This window comes from Pseudophryne corroboree, chromosome 12, assembly GCF_028390025.1.
Source record: "Pseudophryne corroboree isolate aPseCor3 chromosome 12, aPseCor3.hap2, whole genome shotgun sequence".
NCBI classification, from domain to species: Eukaryota; Metazoa; Chordata; class Amphibia; order Anura; family Myobatrachidae; genus Pseudophryne; species Pseudophryne corroboree.
In genome coordinates, this window is record NC_086455.1 from 35,678,131 (window position 1) to 35,700,934 (window position 22,804).

General features: G+C 45.8%; 1 protein-coding gene across 4 annotated transcripts in view; it reads left to right on the forward strand.

The window, feature by feature from the left end:
• The first annotated feature begins 375 nt into the window (after nt 1-375).
• DISP2 (dispatched RND transporter family member 2) overlaps nt 376-22,804 on the forward strand; it is a 72,319-nt gene continuing 49,890 nt past the window's right edge. The window contains exons 1-3 of one of the 4 annotated variants that reach the window (XM_063947312.1): nt 376-765; nt 7,331-7,535; nt 16,244-16,309. Coding sequence is in view for 1 of the 4 variants with exons in the window: in XM_063947311.1 (XP_063803381.1) it covers nt 16,236-16,309 (74 nt within the window). In the remaining 3 variants the exon portion in view is untranslated. Of the gene's footprint in view, nt 766-7,330; nt 7,536-15,978; nt 16,310-22,804 lie in introns of those variants that run through there. The other 3 variants (XM_063947313.1, XM_063947314.1, XM_063947311.1) reach the window with 3 other exon arrangements.

Here is a 22,804-nt window from a genome sequence, read left to right on the forward strand (position 1 = left end):
GGAACAGAGCATTTTCTACCTGAGAGGGTTCGGTAGACAAGTATGTGTTGAAGGTGCAGCTGCGATCTCGCTTGCAATGAGTATTTAAAAGGAAAAGTGAATGACAGGAAGTGACCATTTGGAGGTGTTAACGGGGAGTTTATGTTACATGTGTTTGTTCTGTCATGTTTCTTGTAGTATGTTTCTCTGCCACTAGGGGTCCTCAGGCCTCCTTTGTTTTACTGTAGTATTAGTTTTACCTGATGTTCTGCTCTCCTGACTCTGTGATGTGCTCAGGTGTTGGTTAATGAATCAATAATTACCACCATGGACAACACCTGACATTTCCTCATTTAGCCTGCTGCGTTGCAGAAATCAGTGCTGGTCATTGTTGTTTCTGGTCATAGAGGAAGAGGTTGCTGCTCTTGTCAGGGATTTGTTTTCTAGGCTCTGTTCCTGTATCCTGCCATATCCTGTGCCACAGCAAGGTGTACATCAGCAGGAATGGGTATGATATACCAGCTACCGGGATGCTGGCTGATCAGTATACCAACAGCGGCATCCAGTCTGCCGGTTTAATAGAAGAAAGTCCCCTCGCAGGGTCGCTACATTCCCCACATTCCGGCCCGATGGTGAGACCCGAGTAGGAATTATGGATGGGTATCGGCATTCTGACTGCCGGTAATACGTCAGCTGTCAGGATTCCGGCGTGGGGCTCCTGAACGCTGGGATCCTAATAGCCGGCATTATAACTGTATCCCCAGCAAGGATTGCCACAGAAAGAAAGTGAGTTTCATACCAGCCTGTGTCTTTGTGCCTGGAACCTGTCCTTTACTATATAGTTATCTGATGTCTGGACTCTGTTCATATATCCGGTCATGTTCTGTACCACAACAAGGAAGTGGATTTCACACCAGCTCTGTGTCTCCATGCCTGAACCCTGTTATCATATACATTTCTGATATACAGATGTATCCACATTTATCTTGACGGTTAATAGGATTAACTGTGACTGGCCAGTCAGATTTAATCCCCTGCTGTAATGACTTAATCCCCTGCTGTATTGTTCTCTGTATTGTATTGCAGTTGAGAACAATAGATGAAGGGTTTATGCTAATAAATCATGGTGTGCCTAGGTGCAGAAAACTACTCAAGATAACGGAGGATACATCTGTATTCCTTGCAGTGGCAAATGCAGGATTTCTAGAGGGGGATTTCTAAATGCAGTACACAATCTCCCACTCTGTGGAACAATGGAGCAAGTGCAGGTGTCTGGGGAAGCGGCAGAAGAACCTAGTACCGACTCTGGACATTAATGTACACATTGGTCTTTTTATACACTGGATACTGTATGAAATTCATTATTAATATTTAACACTATAGATGGTCTATAGTACAGGCTGTATCAAACAGATTGAAATAATACAAATAAGTGGTAAGGAAAAAGTTAAACATACCATAATTAATAAATGCACAAACATAATAGAACCAGTAGGAGACAGAACTGAACTGTCTAATCACACATTCTCCCACCTCATGGTAAGGCTCCTGTCTCTTCTTCCTGGAAGCCACTCTCTGCTCCAGTGCACTGATTGAGGACTCAGATCAACACACACAACAAATTAGAAAAAGCTGCTACCACTGGGCATGTGCAGCAGCTCTGCTCTGTCTCTTAAATGGCATGTTGTGTCAGCAGCTCGAGAAATTGTATTATGTACCATTGCTATTGTTGTCATCATTTTGTGCAGAACAAGACCAGCCCTGTAGTTACTTATTCTGTGCGATGATTGCTGCGATGAAGGTCCCGGTATTGACGTCAGATACCCGCCCGGCCACGCCTGCGTTTTTCCAAACACTCCCAGAAATGTTCAGTTGACACACAGGAACTCCCACTTCCTGTCAATCTCCTTGCGATCGGCTGTGCGACTGGAAGTGTCGCTAGAACCTGTGCAAAACCACAAAGCTCTTTGTACTTGTACGACGCGCCTGCGCATTGCGGTGCATACGCATGCACAGATTAGCCCCGTTCTACCATAATCGCTGCGCTGCAAAAATCCGTAGCGAGCAATCAACTCGGAATGACCCCCTTTGTAAATCAGCATCACTAGTTATCTGCACCCCAAGTTTACTTGTATTTCCTGCCACCTGTGTTCTTCCAAAATTAACTGATTTTTTGTATTCACTACAATCACCTGGATTCTGTGATTTTGCTGCACCTCTTGGGAAAATCATAACAGTTCACAGGGACTTGTTGGGGAAACGCAGGCGTGTCCTGGCCGCTTTCGGGGGCGTGTATCTATGGTCAGCCGCACTGTGTGTCCAGGCTGCCCAGGCATAGACCTTCCATTAGCCTCCATGTTTCCCATATTTGCAAATGGTCAGCAAATGTGGACATTGTTACGAAGGAGTTTGCAATGACTCCGGTGGACGGCTGTTTTCATTTCGGGGCGGCAGCTTCACTTCCTAACAGTAGCAGTTCCGTAGCAATGAAAATCGCGATTGCATGTGTGTGTGTATGTATATATATATATATATATATATATATATGTGTATATATATATATATATATATATATATATACATACATACATACATACATACATACATACATACACACACATGAATTGGTCCCTATGTACCATACTCCCAGAGAGACCCTCAATCTGATAGCCGGGTCAGACATAGAAGCAGTGGGAGGAGCACGGTGTGGTGACGCTATAATCAAACAGGAAATATCAACTATAATGGACCTTTGTGTCTATCTAGCATGGACACAATAGGTGCCAGGGGAAGCCCGTCCATCAGCAGGCACATATCCCTCAGAGCAGGCAAAGTTGTAGAAGTGAGATCACAGGGCCACTGGGACTGAGGCACTAGAACAGCATACGACCTGCACCAAGGGAACACAGATTCTATTACAGGTGGTAAGCAAAACCTGCACATCGTGCAACCTCTCCAGTGTCTTACTTACTCCTTGGCAGGGTACAGGTGCGATGTTGCTTAGGGGAGGTGGAAGCTATGCACATGTCACCAGCGTGGGCCAGGAATGGAGGCACAGTGGGGAGGGAGCCACTGGATCCTTCCATCTGTATTCTGTGGGTGTGGGGAGCTGTGTTATGGCTCGTAGGCTCCAAGTAGGGAGCATATGTCTTCATTAAGGTGACCTCTGCTGGCTGGTACTCTATGTGCCACCATAGTACAGATGTGTCCTCATACACTGTTGCTCTAGTTGTGACAAATACTCCCTCTTTGCGTGCCATGTCCCAGGCTGCTTGGCCACGTTGAGCATCTTTCTCACTCAACATCTGCATCTTAGTGCAACGGAATTTGCTGCACTATATAAGAAATTGGTAATAAATTACTAAAATTGCATAAATAAAACAACTGGAAGTGACAAAACTACATTGCTAGCTTGCACTGATCAATGTGATGTGCTACTGAGTCTGAATCTGCGTACACTTCGTACACTTCAGAGGTTAGTTTCTGGCACGTACAACGTCGCAGAGGAAGCACTATGGAATTTAGAGTGAGAAAATCGTGTCCGTGCCCCTGAGCACTTCGCTCAGGGGCACGGACACGATTTTCTCACTCTAAGTTCCATAGTGCTTCCTCTGCGACGTTGTACGTGCCAGAAACTAACCTCTGTGTGGTTAGAGCTGCGGCAAGGCATCTCTAATATACATTGGGTGGAATTCAATTGTTTGAAAAGTCGGTTGGGTCTCTGTTTTTTCCTGTTTATTAGATAGGAAAAAGCAGACACCCACTGACTTTTCAAACAATTGAATACCCCCCATTGAGTGGTGCTTCACTGCGTTCGCAATGCGAAGTGTAAAGAAAGCTGTCGGCTGTATAGGTGTATGATAATACATCTGTATGTCAGGCCAGTCCTGCTTTCTCACTGTACCCGCAGAGTATATCTCATACTTGCCGACATCCTGGCTGATCACTCCAGGCGAGAGCAGCCAGGATGGCTTAGCAAAGGGGCGGGGCAGGACCATGAGGCACACAGGGGGCGGGGCAGAACGTGTAGTTACTGCGTTGCGTCATTTAAGCCATGCGCACCCCCCGCTCTGTAATGCCGGCATTATACTGCAGGGGGCATGGCTACGATGATAAGATTCAGCAAGAATCGCGTCATCGACTGCCCGGACCGCCCACTTCACTCACTAAGTGGTCAGGCAGGCGGGGTGGGACCTTTAAAATCAGGAGACTTGCCTACTCTTCCGGGGGGCTGGGAGGGTCACCCAATTTTCGGGAGCCTCCCGGCCATTCTGGGAGAGTAGGCAAGTATGCTATATCCCCTCTCAGCATCTCCCTCTGAGCTTCCTCACTATACCCCCAGAATATATCCCCCTCAGCATCTCCCTCCCTGCAATAACAAGCGTGTGCTTTGCATACACTTTGCAGTCCCACTGCCAGTGACAGGAGGGAAAGAATTAGCAGCCGAATGTCCACTATGGTCGCCCGGGGCCCTACCCAAAAAAAATTTTCACAAAGGAGATAAAAGAGGTTATGTATTGGACATGGGACCAAAACCAAATACCTTCTCAGTGGTCGAAGTGGAAACTTTGAAGTGGGGGTATGGAAAAGTGAAGGTTGTAATGCGTGCTCCGGAAAAAGGTGTGGCCACTCAAAAAGGTGTGTATCCTTAAGTGTAGTGTATCACACCATATACTCCTTATACACATTATGCACCACAATACTAGGACTCCTTATACTGTCTAGTATTGGTGTCCCTTACACATTATCCCATACGGAATGAGCCAAAATTCACAATATGCCACACAGTATAATCTAAAATCCACATTATCCACACAGTATAATCCCAAATTCACATTATCCCACAAAGTATGATCCAAAATTCACATTATCCCACGCAGTGTGAGCCAAAATTCACATTATCCCACGCAGTGTGAGCCAAAATTCACATTATCCCACGCAGTGTGAGCCAAAATTCACATCCCACACAGTGTGAGCCAAAATTCAGGGACAGGGAGAGAGTGACAGCAGGGACAGGGAGAGAGTGACAGCAGGGACATAGGGAAGTTCATTACTTAATGAGCAGCGGAGGGGGCTGTGGTCGGCGGCTGTGCAGAGGCTGTATGCGGCTGTGTGGAGAAAACCCTAGGCGGCGGCCGAGGAGACCATGGGCAGCAGCAGTGAGGAGACCATGGGCGGCGGTAGTGAGTAGGAGACCATGGGTGGCGGCGGCGGTGAGAAGGAGGCCTTCGGTGCGGCGGCGGTGAGGTCCCTCAGACGGCTGCCATTTTAAATCTGCATGACCACTGCTGATTGGCTGCTGGTTCCACAGCTCCGATTGACAGTGCGTAATTTGAAAGTCTGTGGCGGCGGCGGGGTCTTCAGTGCTCGAAGTGCCGGTATGCCATACCGGTGTATGCTGTCCCACTTTGAGCACTGTAAACCTTCTACATAATGATTATGGGCCTAATTCAGACCTGATCACAAAAGCAAAATCTTTCTCTAAAGGGCAAAACCATGGGGGGTAATTCCAAGTTGATCGCAGCAGGATTTTTGATAGCAAATGGGCAAAACCATGTGCACTGCAGGGGAGGCAGATATAACATAAGTAAGTCCTGGGCTGCGCAGAGACTGCACAAAATCAGTTTATGCAGCTCTGCTACACGTGATCGCACACTTGCACCGCTAAAATACACTCCCCGGTGGGCGTCGACTATCTGATCGCAGCAGTGCAAAAATCGCTGCCTAGCGATCAGGTCTGAATTACCCCCTAAGAGAAGAGAGAGCCCTTGTGCAGGCACTGCGTGGGCCCCCTCTTCTCTGACAGTGCTGTAAATTCTGCCGTTGTCAGAGTCTACTATACATGCGCAGGTCTCCGGGAACAAAGTGTCTGCTCCCTGTTCCCAGGGACATTTATACTGCGCATGGGAAAATCACCGGGAAAATGGCCACCTCAACATTTTTCGTTGATTTCTGTCAATGGCCGATGTGGGACTTGGGAGGGGAAAGAATAATTATATGGGTGCACGGTGTGAAGTGTGGGCCCCAACTCAGGGCCCACGTGCACTGCACACCCTGTACCCATTACAGATACATCAATGTCCGCAACAAGCATTTGCATCTGCAGGTGAAGCATAGTCGTAACTGGTCTGCAGTGCTGGATTAACAAAAGGACTACAGTTGTCACCCTGGGGCCCCAAACTTACAGGGGGGCCCCAAACACATAGCTACATCATAGGCTTCAGACTGACCAGTGAGGGGCAAAGTGCAGGCTATACAATTGACTCCAAGACAGGTTACACGGTCAGTGTGAGTGAGAGAAGCTGAGTGGGAGGGGCTTGGAAGAACAAGGTTCCAGACAGCTCCAGTGATATGACTGCAGCATAGCAGATGCTCCTTTATAGATCTAGCTGCAGCCTGTAAGTTCCATGATTTGGTATGGCGTAATGTGTACTGAAGGCACTGTGCAGCATGATGTCAACTGGGGCACTACAGCATGTTCCACACATTTGTGGTGCTGGAAATATTTACACTTTACACTTTCTAATAACATCCCCATAAATCATATATGCCTATGCTAGCTAAAGTGCTAGCTAAGGTTGCCTGCACCGTATTCCGGCACCTGGAATGGCTGGCTATGTTCTGCAGTGGTGGACACAAGGTTGGTTTCGGAGTAAGGGAAAAAAAAGGCATTTTGTTTCCCCCAGCACCCTGAATGATAACAGTAACCAGATTTAAATCTCACACAATATTAGAATTCAGAGATCTTCGTTACACATATTTGCGCAAATGTATGAATAAGCCTCAAAGTCGCATCAAGGCGCCTCTGTATATTTGGGGTCCCTAGCGCTATATCTAGGTGCAGGGTGTGGCACCCCAAAGCACCAGCATAAGCCAGAAAGCCCAGGGTAGCATACCAGTGAAAAAAATATAGTGTTAATAAATTAGTGTTAGGAAGCCGAAGCTATAAAGGTGATACAAAAATGAGATGTAATTAAAATTGAGAAATAGTGTTAAAGAAATTAGTTTGTAAAAAGTGTTAATAGAATGTAAAGGTATGCCACACTAAGGCCATCCAGCTCAGCCAGTCCAGAGGCACCACACCTCACACCTCCATTAACCAGCAAGGAGACACATGATAATGGCTCCTTACTACAATATGTCTAAGCTAAGAGCTACCTACCTTGGAGCAACCCCATAATGCTCCATATGGCATGTCATGGCCTGCACCTCCTCCTAATTCAGGAACCTCTGTGCCTCTCACAGCAGACATATATAGTGGTAAAGGCTCAATTAGCTTAGTGATATCCCCCAGAAACCCCCCTAATGGGCCAAGTTGTGTGTGTTTATTAGAGCTCTTTGTGTTTTGCAGGCACTTGGCAGCGGCGGAAACGTCAGACATATGAAAGATGTGGTAGCTGCGGGCACTCGGCAGTGGTCTGGAATCTGGGCATTCTGCAGCGGCGAGAGCCGCGGGAACTCTACTCGTCATTGGCACAGTAGTGGACACTTGGCTCAACACCGGTTGCCATCTGGAATGTCTGGCTATGTTTTGGCACCTGGAATGGCTGAGTAAGGTATTTAGAGCACTGTTCCAGCCCCAGGAATGGCTGCTTCTCGTGGTTATGGTCATGTTGCATTTACAAATTAGGGTCAAACGTCATCCAACTCAACATGAGCTCCACAGTCACTGTGAATAGTTGTAAAAATTGTGGGATATGTGTATATGTTCCTATTCACACCGATAGAGGGTTTCCTATGGTAGACATGTCCTCAAATAGATAAGGACAAGAGTAGAGATGAGCGCCTGAAATTTTTCGGGTTTTGTGTTTTGGTTTTGGGTTCGGTTCCGCGGCCGTGTTTTGGGTTCGACCGCGTTTTGGCAAAACCTCACCGAATTTTTTTTGTCGGATTCGGGTGTGTTTTGGATTCGGGTGTTTTTTTCAAAAAACACTAAAAAACAGCTTAAATCATAGAATTTGGGGGTCATTTTGATCCCAAAGTATTATTAACCTCAAAAACCATAATTTACACTCATTTTCAGTCTATTCTGAATACCTCACACCTCACAATATTATTTTTAGTCCTAAAATTTGCACCGAGGTCGCTGTGTGAGTAAGATAAGCGACCCTAGTGGCCGACACAAACACCGGGCCCATCTAGGAGTGGCACTGCAGTGTCACGCAGGATGGCCCTTCCAAAAAACCCTCCCCAAACAGCACATGACGCAAAGAAAAAAAGAGGCGCAATGAGGTAGCTGTGTGAGTAAGATTAGCGACCCTAGTGGCCGACACAAACACCGGGCCCATCTAGGAGTGGCACTGCAGTGTCACGCAGGATGTCCCTTCCAAAAAACCCTCCCCAAACAGCACATGACGCAAAGAAAAAAAGAGGCGCAATGAGGTAGCTGTGTGAGTAAGATTAGCGACCCTAGTGGCCGACACAAACACCGGGCCCATCTAGGAGTGGCACTGCAGTGTCACGCAGGATGTCCCTTCCAAAAAACCCTCCCCAAACAGCACATGACGCAAAGAAAAAAAGAGGCGCAATGAGGTAGCTGACTGTGTGAGTAAGATTAGCGACCCTAGTGGCCGACACAAACACCGGGCCCATCTAGGAGTGGCACTGCAGTGTCACGCAGGATGTCCCTTCCAAAAAAACCCTCCCCAATCAGCACATGATGCAAAGAAAAAGAAAAGAAAAAAGAGGTGCAAGATGGAATTGTCCTTGGGCCCTCCCACCCACCCTTATGTTGTATAAACAAAACAGGACATGCACACTTTAACCAACCCATCATTTCAGTGACAGGGTCTGCCACACGACTGTGACTGATATGACGGGTTGGTTTGGACCCCCCCCAAAAAAGAAGCAATTAATCTCTCCTTGCACAAACTGGCTCTACAGAGGCAAGATGTCCACCTCATCTTCACCCTCCGATATATCACCGTGTACATCCCCCTCCTCACAGATTATCAATTCGTCCCCACTGGAATCCACCATCTCAGCTCCCTGTGTACTTTGTGGAGGCAATTGCTGCTGGTCAATGTCTCCGCGGAGGAATTGATTATAATTCATTTTAATGAACATCATCTTCTCCACATTTTCTGGATGTAACCTCGTACGCCGATTGCTGACAAGGTGAGCGGCGGCACTAAACACTCTTTCGGAGTACACACTTGTGGGAGGGCAACTTAGGTAGAATAAAGCCAGTTTGTGCAAGGGCCTCCAAATTGCCTCTTTTTCCTGCCAGTATAAGTACGGACTGTGTGACGTGCCTACTTGGATGCGGTCACTCATATAATCCTCCACCATTCTATCAATGTTGAGAGAATCATATGCAGTGACAGTAGACGACATGTCCGTAATCGTTGTCAGGTCCTTCAGTCCGGACCAGATGTCAGCATCAGCAGTCGCTCCAGACTGCCCTGCATCACCGCCAGCGGGTGGGCTCGGAATTCTGAGCCTTTTCCTCGCACCCCCAGTTGCGGGAGAATGTGAAGGAGGAGATGTTGACAGGTCGCGTTCCGCTTGACTTGACAATTTTGTCACCAGCAGGTCTTTCAACCCCAGCAGACCTGTGTCTGCCGGAAAGAGAGATCCAAGGTAGGCTTTAAATCTAGGATCGAGCACGGTGGCCAAAATGTAGTGCTCTGATTTCAACAGATTGACCACCCGTGAATCCTTGTTAAGCGAATTAAGGGCTGCATCCACAAGTCCCACATGCCTAGCGGAATCGCTCCCTTTTAGCTCCTTCTTCAATGCCTCCAGCTTCTTCTGCAAAAGCCTGATGAGGGGAATGACCTGACTCAGGCTGGCAGTGTCTGAACTGACTTCACGTGTGGCAAGTTCAAAGGGCATCAGAACCTTGCACAACGTTGAAATCATTCTCCACTGCACTTGAGACAGGTGCATTCCATCTCCTATATCGTGCTCAATTGTATAGGCTTGAATGGCCTTTTGCTGCTCCTCCAACCTCTGAAGCATATAGAGGGTTGAATTCCACCTCGTTACCACTTCTTGCTTCAGATGATGGCAGGGCAGGTTCAGTAGTTTTTGGTGGTGCTCCAGTCTTCTGTACGTGGTGCCTGTACGCCGAAAGTGTCCCGCAATTTTTCTGGCCACCGACAGCATCTCTTGCACGCCCCTGTCGTTTTTTTAAAAATTCTGCACCACCAAATTCAAGGTATGTGCAAAACATGGGACGTGCTGGAATTTGCCCATATTTAATGCACACACAATATTGCTGGCGTTGTCCGATGCCACAAATCCACAGGAGAGTCCAATTGGGGTAAGCCATTCCGCGATGATCTTCCTCAGTTGCCGTAAGAGGTTTTCAGCTGTGTGCGTATTCTGGAAAGCGGTGATACAAAGCGTAGCCTGCCTAGGAAAGAGTTGGCGTTTGCGAGATGCTGCTACTGGTGCCGCCGCTGCTGTTCTTGCGGCGGGAGTCCATACATCTACCCAGTGGGCTGTCACAGTCATATAGTCCTGACCCTGCCCTGCTCCACTTGTCCACATGTCCGTGGTTAAGTGGACATTGGGTACAACTGCATTTTTTAGGACACTGGTGAGTCTTTTTCTGACGTCCGTGTACATTCTCGGTATCGCCTGCCTAGAGAAGTGGAACCTAGATGGTATTTGGTAACGGGGGCACACTGCCTCAATAAATTGTCTAGTTCCCTGTGAACTAACGGCGGATACCGGACGCACGTCTAACACCAACATAGTTGTCAAGGACTCAGTTATCCGCTTTGCAGTAGGATGACTGCTGTGATATTTCATCTTCCTCGCAAAGGACTGTTGAACAGTCAATTGCTTACTGGAAGTAGTACAAGTGGGCTTACGACTTCCCCTCTGGGATGACCATCGACTCCCAGCGGCAACAACAGCAGCGCCAGCAGCAGTAGGCGTTACACGCAAGGATGCATCGGAGGAATCCCAGGCAGGAGAGGACTCGTCAGAATTGCCAGTGACATGGCCTGCAGGACTATTGGCATTCCTGGGGAAGGAGGAAATTGACACTGAGGGAGTTGGTGGGGTGGTTTGCGTGAGCTTGGTTACAAGAGGAAGGGATTTACTGGTCAGTGGACTGCTTCCGCTGTCACCCAAAGTTTTTGAACTTGTCACTGACTTATTATGAATGCGCTGTAGGTGACGTATAAGGGAGGATGTTCCGAGGTGGTTAACGTCCTTACCCCTACTTATTACAGCTTGACAAAGGGAACACACGGCTTGACACCTGTTGTCCGCATTTCTGGTGAAATACCTCCACACCGAAGAGCTGATTTTTTTGGTATTTTCACCTGGCATGTCAACGGCCATATTCCTCCCACGGACAACAGGTGTCTCCCCGGGTGCCTGACTTAAACAAACCACCTCACCATCAGAATCCTCCTGGTCAATTTCCTCCCCAGCGCCAGCAACACCCATATCCTCCTCATCCTGGTGTACTTCAACACTGACATCTTCAATCTGACTATCAGGAACTGGACTGCGGGTGCTCCTTCCAGCACTTGCAGGGGGCGTGCAAATGGTGGAAGGCGCATGCTCTTCACGTCCAGTGTTGGGAAGGTCAGGCATCGCAACCGACACAATTGGACTCTCCTTGTGGATTTGGGATTTCAAAGAACGCACAGTTCTTTGCGGTGCTTTTGCCAGCTTGAGTCTTTTCAGTTTTCTAGCGAGAGGCTGAGTGCTTCCATCCTCATGTGAAGCTGAACCACTAGCCATGAACATAGGCCAGGGCCTCAGCCGTTCCTTGCCACTCCGTGTGGTAAATGGCATATTGGCAAGTTTACGCTTCTCCTCCGACAATTTTATTTTAGGTTTTGGAGTCCTTTTTTTACTGATATTTGGTGTTTTGGTTTTGACATGCTCTGTACTATGCCATTGGGCATCGGCCTTGGCAGACGACGTTGCTGGCATTTCATCGTCTCGGCCATGACTAGTGGCAGCAGCTTCAGCACGAGGTGGAAGTGGATCTTGATCTTTCCCTAATTTTGGAACCTCAACATTTTTGTTCTCCATATTTTAATAGGCACAACTAAAAGGCACCTCAGGTAAACAATGGAGATGGATGGATTGGATACTAGTATACAATTATGGACGGGCTGCCGAGTGCCGACACAGAGGTAGCCACAGCCGTGAACTACCGCACTGTACTGTGTCTGCTGCTAATATATAGACTGGTTGATAAAGAGATAGTATACTCGTAACTAGTATGTATGTATAAAGAAAGAAAAAAAAACCACGGTTAGGTGGTATATACAATTATGGACGGGCTGCCGAGTGCCGACACAGAGGTAGCCACAGCCGTGAACTACCGCACTGTACTGTGTCTGCTGCTAATATATAGACTGGTTGATAAAGAGATAGTATACTCGTAACTAGTATGTATGTATAAAGAAAGAAAAAAAAACCCCGGTTAGGTGGTATATACAATTATGGACGGGCTGCCGAGTGCCGACACAGAGGTAGCCACAGCCGTGAACTACCGCACTGTACTGTGTCTGCTGCTAATATAGACTGGTTGATAAAGAGATAGTATACTACTAATATTATATACTGGTGGTCAGGTCACTGGTCACTAGTCACACTGGCAGTGGCACTCCTGCAGCAAAAGTGTGCACTGTTTAATTTTAATATAATATTATGTACTCCTGGCTCCTGCTATAACCTATAACTGGCACTGCAGTAGTGCTCCCCAGTCTCCCCCACAATTATAAGCTGTGTGAGCTGAGCAGTCAGACAGATATATAATATATATATAGATGATGCAGCACACTGGCCTGAGCCTGAGCAGTGCACACAGATATGGTATGTGACTGACTGAGTCACTGTGTGTATCGCTTTTTTCAGGCAGAGAACGGATATATTAAATAAACTGCACTGTGTGTCTGGTGGTCACTCACTATATAATATATTATGTACTCCTGGCTCCTGCTATAACCTATAACTGGCACTGCAGTAGTGCTCCCCAGTCTCCCCCACAATTATAAGCTGTGTGAGCTGAGCAGTCAGACAGATATATATAATATTATATATAGATAATAGATGATGCAGCACACTGGCCTGAGCCTGAGCAGTGCACACAGATATGGTATGTGACTGAGTCACTGTGTGCTGTGTATCGCTTTTTTCAGGCAGAGAACGGATTATAAATAAAAGTGGTGGTCACTGGTCACTATCAGCAAAACTCTGCACTGTACACTACTGAGTACTCCTAATGCTCCCCAAAATTAGTAAATCAAGTGTCTCTCTAATCTATTCTAATTCTAAACGGAGAGGACGCCAGCCACGTCCTCTCCCTATCAATCTCAATGCACGTGTGAAAATGGCGGCGACGCGGGCTCCTTATATAGAATCCGAGTCTCGCGATAGAATCCGAGCCTCGCGAGAATCCGACAGCGTCATGATGACGTTCGGGCGCGCTCGGGTTAACCGAGCAAGGCGGGAAGATCCGAGTCGCTCGGACCCGTGAAAAAAAACATGAAGTTCTGGCGGGTTCGGATTCAGAGAAACCGAACCCGCTCATCTCTAGACAAGAGCAGCATTAACGGTAAGGGTCAGTACATAATTGTTATGAATAGGACATGTGTAAATAACTGAATATGTGCACTCAAGAGTATGATTGCTCCAAGTTATCTTGCCACAAAAAGAAATGGCCAATAGCTGTAGGAAGTACATAGCGAGTGTGATATTACTGTACAATAACAATGTCATTAAATACCATATTATTCTGCATAGCTCTCGCCAGTAATTATTTACTGTGGGTCTTATTCAGATCCAGACACAGCCACGTGCTTGTGCGCGGTGGCCTCCTCCTTCGGGTATGTGCACGCGCACTGGCCGCAGTGCGCAACTTCACCATGCAGCCGTATCCTGGAAGGATGCTTTTGCAAGGTAATTGACAGCGGCGGCCATTGAGAGGGAGTCGACATGGCATTTAGTGGACACGGTCTGGACAACGCAGGCGGGTCCAGACCGTTTTAGACACTGTGCAGGCAGGGGTCAACCTCAGATACATGCATTAGCAGATAATTTGCGAACACATCGCGGGGTGGCACCACTCACAGGCTGGGCGGCCTTGCCCTGTGCTGAGCGGCCCCCAGCCTGTGAGTAGATGGAAGCAAGATCTGCGTCCTTCTCTGAATAACCCCCCCCCATGTACTTGTATGTGTAGTATACTCCCTACCTTTACCTGTACCTGTACTGTATGTTTAGTATACACCCTATGTATTTGTATGTGCAATATACTTCCCTACTTATGTAGAATTTACTCACTATATTAGAGGTTCTCAAACATTGTCCTCAAGACACCCTAACGGTTCAGATTTTAAGTATATCCATGGCTCAGCACAGGTGGATACATCAAATTGACTGAGGTGCTAATGAAGTCACCTGTGGCCAAGTATGGATACACTTAAAACCTTGGCCTTGTGGGTGCCTTGAGGACCTTGTTTGTGAACCTCTGCCTTACATTTTTGTATGTGTAGTCAGGGCCGGTTCTAGACCTTGTAGCGCCCGGGGCGAAAGTTTCCTTTGGCAACCCCCCACACACACACACACACACACACACACACAGGTAAAACATAGTTAGTGCGCAAAAAATAGGGGTGTGGCTTCATAGGGAAGGGGTGTGGCCGCAGTTATGCCCCCCGTAGATTTGCCCCTGGTAGCTGTGCCCCCTGTTGTAGCGCCGCTTACAAACCCCCAAAAAATCCAATACTCACCAGACCTGCTTCCGGGTACACATTTTACGGGTGTCATACCCAGGATTAGAAACCACAACCTATTACACTGGAAGCAGACCATTTACTGATGGAGCTATTTGCTCCTGTATAGAAAATATGAAAATTCTAACTATATGAAGTTACTTCACTGGCAATTACACGTAACTTCATATAGTTAGACTTCTCATGCTTCCTATGCAGGAGCAAATAGCTCCATCAGTAAGGTGTCTGTTGTCAGTATAACAGGTCATAACTTCTAATCTTGGGTATGACTGCTAAGAAATGTGTGATTTAAAATAAAAGACAATGAAATGTGTGTGTGTGTGTGTGTGTGTGTGTGTGTGTGTGTGTGTATATATATATATATATATATATATATATATATATATATATATATATATATTATAAATAATCCAGGTGACGAAACAGCACACAAGCAGTAGTTAAAAGGTATCAATGGTCGCGGTGCAAGATCCATAAAAGATAAATAATAACACTCACTTTCCACTGGTAGTATGAAAAGATGGGGCCCCTGAGGAAAACCACCAGTGTGTGGTTGAAACGGCTGTCGGGCCACTGTTTGTAGTACCGTCTGCTGATGGTCTGAATAAATCATACACTGCAAAAGAGAGTGCTGATCCTGCATCTTTTCATACTACCAGTGGAAAGTGTGTGTGTGTACGTATGTGTATATACATATATATACATCTAAATATAGGGGCGGGGGCACCAATATTTATCTTCCATCAGGGCAACTGAGATGAACTTACGCCACTAGATAGATAGATAGATAGATAGATAGATAGATAGATAGATACTGTGGCTAAATAGATATATACTGTAGAGAGAGAAAACGATAGATAGAAAGTGTTTTATATATTTATATTAATGTACAATAATGAACTCAGTTTACTATTTTATGCCAAGTCTACAGAAAAAGAAAATAGCTTGTACTAGTCAAACAGAAAATAAAAGACAACACAAAAATAGCATTAGGATGGGTACATCAATGCGTAGTGCCCTATCTCCTCTGATTCCTTGTTTTCTCCATTCATTGTAATGGCTGTAACTCCACCTTACTGCAATATACTGTATCTCAGCTATTGGTGGAGTGACCTTGCTGTAACATTTCACTGGCTGTGTCTGATAGGTTCCAGCTCTGTCTCTGTGTTAGCATGGTGACTGCTGTCTTCGTGCTGAATTCTCCTCCCTTTGTGTTCAAGCATTGGTTTAATGACAGGGTGGCTAAACAGCTTGTATTACGCATGCACACAGAGTGGATGTTAGAAATCAGCAGCACAGAAGTCAGCAGCACTCCATCCTAGGCAGACCTCACTGAAAGCTGAATAGCATTTCAGCACGACTGAAGCTGGACAGCATCCATCACTATTATCCCCTGGAAAGCAATCAGGATTACTGAAGGATATAGGGCAGACGACGCAATCCTGGTTAGCTGCTGCTCTTGGTTGTTGCTCTTTGAAGATTGAAATCTTCCAAATGTCAAATCAATTCTGAGTTTTTATTTTTTGCTTTCTTTGGAACCCTATGGACAGACGGCATTGCCTGAGAGAACATGTTGGATGCAACTGTGGGGAAGACGGACAAAAGCAGGAACCCAGGTAGCAAGAACAGTGTACCCCAAATTCTGCATGAATCATCATCTGCAACCTCTGACCCTTGTCATACATTATCATGCCACATTTCCTCCATTTACTCAGTCATCCAGGCCCTCTGCTCCTCCAAGTGTGTTTATCAATAAAACTCTCTTTCCATCAACCTCTTTCTACTACCCTTATTATATCTGTCATATGTAATCATTGTATCCATTTATCAATCTCTGTGTAGTATATTCTCCATTTGAGCACAATACAGTCACTGTCTGCTCCCATCCAGTATAGATATTTTATTATTGCTTCCAGTGCTGCATTTCAGAGTCTCTTACATGTAGATTAACACACGTATGTTCCTATGTGATCTTATAGTATTCTGTCACTATTCATCTTTTTTTTTTAAATCATTTAAATGCTACAAAATTTGCTGTAAAATACCTCTCTCAATGTCATTATTTAGTCAATGTCTGCACCCAGTACCATATAACTATCTAAGCAGCAAATAATCTTTTCACGTCAGTTTATAATTGACTTTGTGTAAAACAGTCCCTATGTCAGCTTGATGCAGTCATGTGATAATGTGTAAACCAATATTTACTTAGCTATGGCCTCGTACGCACAGGTGTTCATTGTAAACATTTAAACCCCACTCTTAAAGACTGTCAAATACACTGTAATGCTGATGGTTACAAAATAATGTACATAAATGGACCTGTACGTGCTCTCTCTGAAATCTTCATTTTATGTAAAGTTTAATAATGCCTGTAAAATATAATAAAGCTAGTTGGAACCCTCATTACACAGAAACATAGAATTTGACGGCAGATAAAAACCACTTGGCCCATCTAGTCTGCTCCCTTTTTTTATCCTTTAGGTAATCTCAACCATTTTTTAACCCAGTAGCGGATCTTGCCACGGGCAAGCAGGACTTTTGCCCGGGGCGCCGCCTCCCGGAGGGCGCAGGGCGCCATCCGGAGGGCACCGCACCAGGGCAAGATCCGCTGCTGCTGTGCCCCCCGCGGCCGCTGTGAAGGAAAACTAGACGCGTACGCGTCTAGTTTCCCTTTGTGGGCAGGTCCTTTACTGTGCGGTGCGTGATGACGTCATCGCGCACCGCACAGCAAAGGTCCTCTCCACAAAGGGAACTAGATGCTACGCGTCTAGTTTCCCTTCGTGGAGAGGACCTTTGCTGTGCGATACGCGATGACGTCATCGCGCACCGCACATCATTTCAGTCTGTACAGGGGGCGTAAATGACCACGCCCCCTGTACGAAGCCACGCCCCCTATTGCTGCCCGGGGCGCACAGAGCCCCAGAACCGGCCCTGTTTGAACCTTAGGGGTAAATGTATGAAGCGGTGATAAGAGTGGAGAAGTGAGCCAGTGGAGAAATTGCCCATGGCAACCAATCAGCTGCTCTGTGAAGTAATTTTTCCTTAAATTTCCCACATATATAGGGGGTTAATCATAGATGGTCGCAGATTTTGCATGTGTGGTGCCGCCACGCGATGTGATTGCAATTCAATTGTGATTGCATTGAATAGCGGTGGACTCCTGCCATGTTTCCTATCGCAGGAAACGCAGGCGATGTCATTGACCAGGCCCGAAAACGGAAGTGACATGACTGTTTCCTGCCACCCCCCAAAGCAGCTTCGCCGCCCCTGCACACCGGTCGCATGTCAATCACTATGTAACTGCATTCTTCCGGAATGCGATCATATAGTGAAGGGTTGCGCACACATTACAGCTGCTGCAAGTGCGCTAATCCATTTGGACGCGGCCCTACGTGTGAGCGCATCAGTTTTGTCCATCTCTGAATAAGACCCATAGTGCGCTATGATACAGTGAGGCTTTGATACGTGTGAGTCCATGTTCTGTTAAAAAGAGGACAGAGTAGATGTTTTTCTTGCTACTAGTATTGTCAGCACCATTGTCCGATCACTTATAACATATTTATTTCATGTTAGAATTTGCATATTTCAAATCAATACCAGGCCCTGCAATACAAGTCTAAATTATTGTTATTGATGAAAAAGCACACATACTCTAATATAAATGACCTAATTTTACAAGCCAATAAAAATATTAAATTCTACGTTTTATTTTTCATTGAGGCTGCATAATACTTCATGCACTGATTCTGGCACATGCTATTGCAAAAGTCAGTGTAAATCAACGCTGTGTCCTAAGAACATAACTTTTGTAAATGTGTGCATGTGTATATGTGAAGGCTTTAAATGCAATAAAACCTCAGTGTTTTTAAGCGTCATATTACTGATGGTGGTGCCAGACTGTAAACAAATGTTATTTTTGTTTTTTGTGTTTTTTTTAAAGCATGTCAGTAATCCTCCTGCTGTGGCCATTTCAGTGCTTACACCTGCGTTATGGCCTGAAATAGTAAAAATATTGTTCTGCACTTTAAAAGGGCTTCAGGATAGGGGTGTGAGCGCTTGCACCAATGAGAAGCTGCCGTGTCCATGACTTTGGCTATTGATCCTCCCACTCCCATCCACATCCTGTTATTTAGTCAGGGCTTTGAGACTGTTCATGGAGCCTAAGAAAAAATAGGAACGCTATGGAGGGGTAGATGGTAGTACAGCTTTAGTTATGCTTCCTTTCTAAAAAGTATCATTTTAATTAATCTTATTGTTACCATAAGTTATATATTGGCATGTATTTTTTATTTATTTTTTTGTCATTTTATTACCTTTGATAAAACGAATTCTGTGAAGACGAGTTACTGAAAGTGCTGTATAATATGAACATACTATATTCCTACTGTTTTAAATCACGGGGTTTGTTTAAAACACATAACAGCATTCGTGTTGGGTATGAAATCCTGGTAATCACAACGCTGACAGCAGCATCCCAACAGTCAAAATCTAGAGGGATCCAGGTAAGTTTTTGAACCCTAACCCTTACTCACCCCTCCTGCAACCTATCCCTAATTGTCGGCCCCATCTCTGTGCAGTCTAACCTCAACCACCCCCATCCCCACAGCCTAACCCTAACCGCCCCCTCCCGCAGTCTATCCCTAACCGCCCCCCCCCCCCTTCCCTGCACAGCCTAACCTTAACCTCCTCCATCCCCGCAGCCTAACCATAACGTCCCCTCCCGCAGCCTATCCCTAACCGCCCCCCTATTCCTGCGCAGCCTAACTTTTACCTCCCCCATCCTCACAGCCTAACCCTAACCGCCCCATCCTGCAGCCTATTCCTAACCGGCCCCAGAGCTGGATTAAGGCATTGGGGGGCCCGGGGTACTTATGACACGGGGGCCCTAAGGTCTAAAATTAAAAGTATAGCGTATCGGGTAGTTTGGATAAATTATACTATATACAAAGCAGATGCTCAGTTCTCCCGCACAATAAATTCCACGTCGCTTGGTGCCCTCCACAGCAGAAGCAGTATATCATAGAGTATTGGTGGCACTCACGGACTTGCAAGAATAAGCTCAATTCGACAGACCTGTCTTCTTTCAACGTTTCTATTTATTTCAACCTTCGTCAGGAATGACAAAGGTTGAAATAAACCAAAACGTTGAAAGAAGACAGGTGTGTCGACCTGAGCTTATTCTTACAAGTCCGTGAGTGCCGCCAATACTCTATGATATATATATATATATATATATATATATATATTATATGTAGAGAAGCGAAGGAGCCGGCGCTTAGGTACTGTTTGCGGTACTAATTTTACAAAATGACATAAAAACACCTAAATGTATCATATAACACTTCTCAATTTTTCTTTGAGTGGCAGCTTATGAAACAGAAATTTGTGTTTGTTAGACACATAAAAGTGAATATAAGAAGAGGAGAACACAAGCGCCAAAATGTGTTTTTAAATTATATAAAAAAGGTGAACACGGATAAGTGAGGTGGTAGGTTTGGCTTAATCACTTATCTGATTTAGATCTGCAATGATCTGTCATCCTTCATTTGGATTCAGTACATGGAAATAAAAAAGCAAAACATAGGGTGTACCATTCATAAAACATATCGCATCATTCCCTTGATGAAGTCCAAACACTGACGGACGAAATGCGTCGGGACGCTTTGCAGATATCCAATTTATGGACAGATAAGCTTTATATGTTTTTATTTCTTGTACGTGTGTTATCCAGCCATTCTTATGTTATTGTATTAAATTTATGTTTTTAAATTTTACACTGATGTGGCTAAGAAGTTTTTACTAGTGGGAACTTGCCAAATCCCTAATGATGCCGCTCCGACTCAGACAATGTTTATGCGATATGTTTTATGAATGGTACACACTATGTTTTGCTTTTTTATTTCCATGTACTGAATCCAAATGAAGGATGACAGATCATTGCAGATCTAAATCAGATAAGTGATTAAGCCAAACCTACCACCTCACTTATCCGTGTTCACCTTTTTTATATAATTTAAAAACACATTTTGGCGCTTGTGTTCTCCTCTTCTTTTATATATATATATATATATATATATATATATATGGCTTGGGTCTGATTTGCTGGCGGTCAGAATACCAATCGCGGCACTTACCTTTCCCCAATATAAGAGTTTGGCACTCACGGGTCTTGTAACATTGGTGTAACCGCTCACAAAGTTAGCATTTGGTATGTCCTCACAAAATGTTATCAAATTAAAATAAAACGTTAACAGAGGCTGTCTCTTTAGCTGGAATGCTAACTTTTTGAGCGGTTACACCAATGTTACAAGACCCGTGAGTGCCCGACCCTCTTTCTCTCTTCTACTTGAAAACCCTAGGTCGGCACCTGGGCACCTTACTGATTCTCTACTGCCAGCCACCAGCGTTGTGTGTGTGTGTGTGTGTGTGTGTGTGTGTGTGTGTGTGTGTGTGTGTGTGTGCATATATATATATATATATACACACACACACATATGGTTTGGGTCTGATATGCTGGCGGTCAGATTACCAATCGCGGCACTTACCTTTCCCCAATGCCCCCCTAACCCTTCCTTCCCACAGTCAAAACCCTCCCCCACCCCTGCAGCCTAACCCTAATCCTCCCTGGTTGGTGCCAAAATCTAACCTCCCCTTCCCACAGCCTAAACCTAATCCTCCCCCTCCACCGCAGCCTAACCATAACCCTCCCCAGGGGTTCCTAAACCTAACCACCCCTCCACGCAGCCTAACTGTAACTTAAACACGATGCGGCACTCTCGGCTGATTCAAATATGACACAATACCACGGATACCGATTCAACGTTTCAGTTCAATACAAAGGTTTTTCGCATCCTGTTGACAATTCTATTGAATTGAAACGTTGATACGGTATCCGTGGTATTGTGTCTTATGTGAATCAGCCGAGAGTGCCGCATCTCGTGTATATCATTGCTGTTCAGCTGATGAGGGCACCAGGTGACAAGATGCTGGTTATGTGAGTGCTGGTCTAACTAGTGTGTGTGTGTGTGTGTGTGTGTGTGTGTGTGTGTGTGTGTGTGTGTATAGACACACACACACACACATATATATATATATATATATATATATATATATATATATACACACACACGAACATACACACACACACACAATTCAGAGCCTAATTTCCGATTTAATGTATAACATTAAATAAAAACATCAATATAGACATACTTACCAACCATACAGGGTGAGAGATTGAATGTTGCTCTGCACCCTGCCCCAGCACAAATCCCCACGCAGCTGGGGAACGTCCTTCTTCCAGCCTGCATGCTCAGCCAATCACTGAGCCGCAGGCTGCAGCTTGACTTCTTGTTGGGCAGCTAAGCCGTCGCTCAGCAAACTGCCCTGCCAGCTCTGCAGCCGCAGCGCCGGTGGCTGTGATGAGCGGCGGCTGGCGGGCTGGAGGCAGTGGGGAGGGGAGCGCAACGCACTGTCGCAGATCGGATCTGATTAGAGATCCGATCTCCGGCAAGGGGCCCTTTCAGTTAGGGGGGGCCGGGGTACTTACCCCCTGAGCCCTCCCCTTAATCCGGCTCTGACCGGCCCCCCTATCCCTGCGCAGCCTAACCTTAACCTCCGCCAGCCCTGCAGCCTAACCATAACTGTCCCCTCCCGCAGTCTATCCATAACCGCCCCCACCCCCCCACCCCCTTCCCTGCACAGCCTAACCTTAACCTCCCCCATCCCCCCAACCAAACCCTAACCCTTTCCCTAGTGCCCAACCCTAACCCCAGTACTTACTGCCGGGATCCATCGGGATTATGACCGTTGGGATTTCCGCTGTTGATATTTTGACTACTGGGATCCTTAAACCAACCCCAACATTCCACAACATTATAAATAGTTTTAGGTTTGACTAATATGTAAATAAAAAGAAAAACAAGTATTAGTAGTAATGTGGGCCTATTTATCAAGCTTTCAAGCTTGTGGATATGGATTTTTCACATGATTAAGGCGATCTTAGGTATCCGTATTTAGTAACAGCTGAACGCAGGAAATATCAGAGACATCAGGTCAGAAACTGAAAGTTTTATTCATTCAGCGCTGCAAGCCTTCAGTGGCGCACAGTC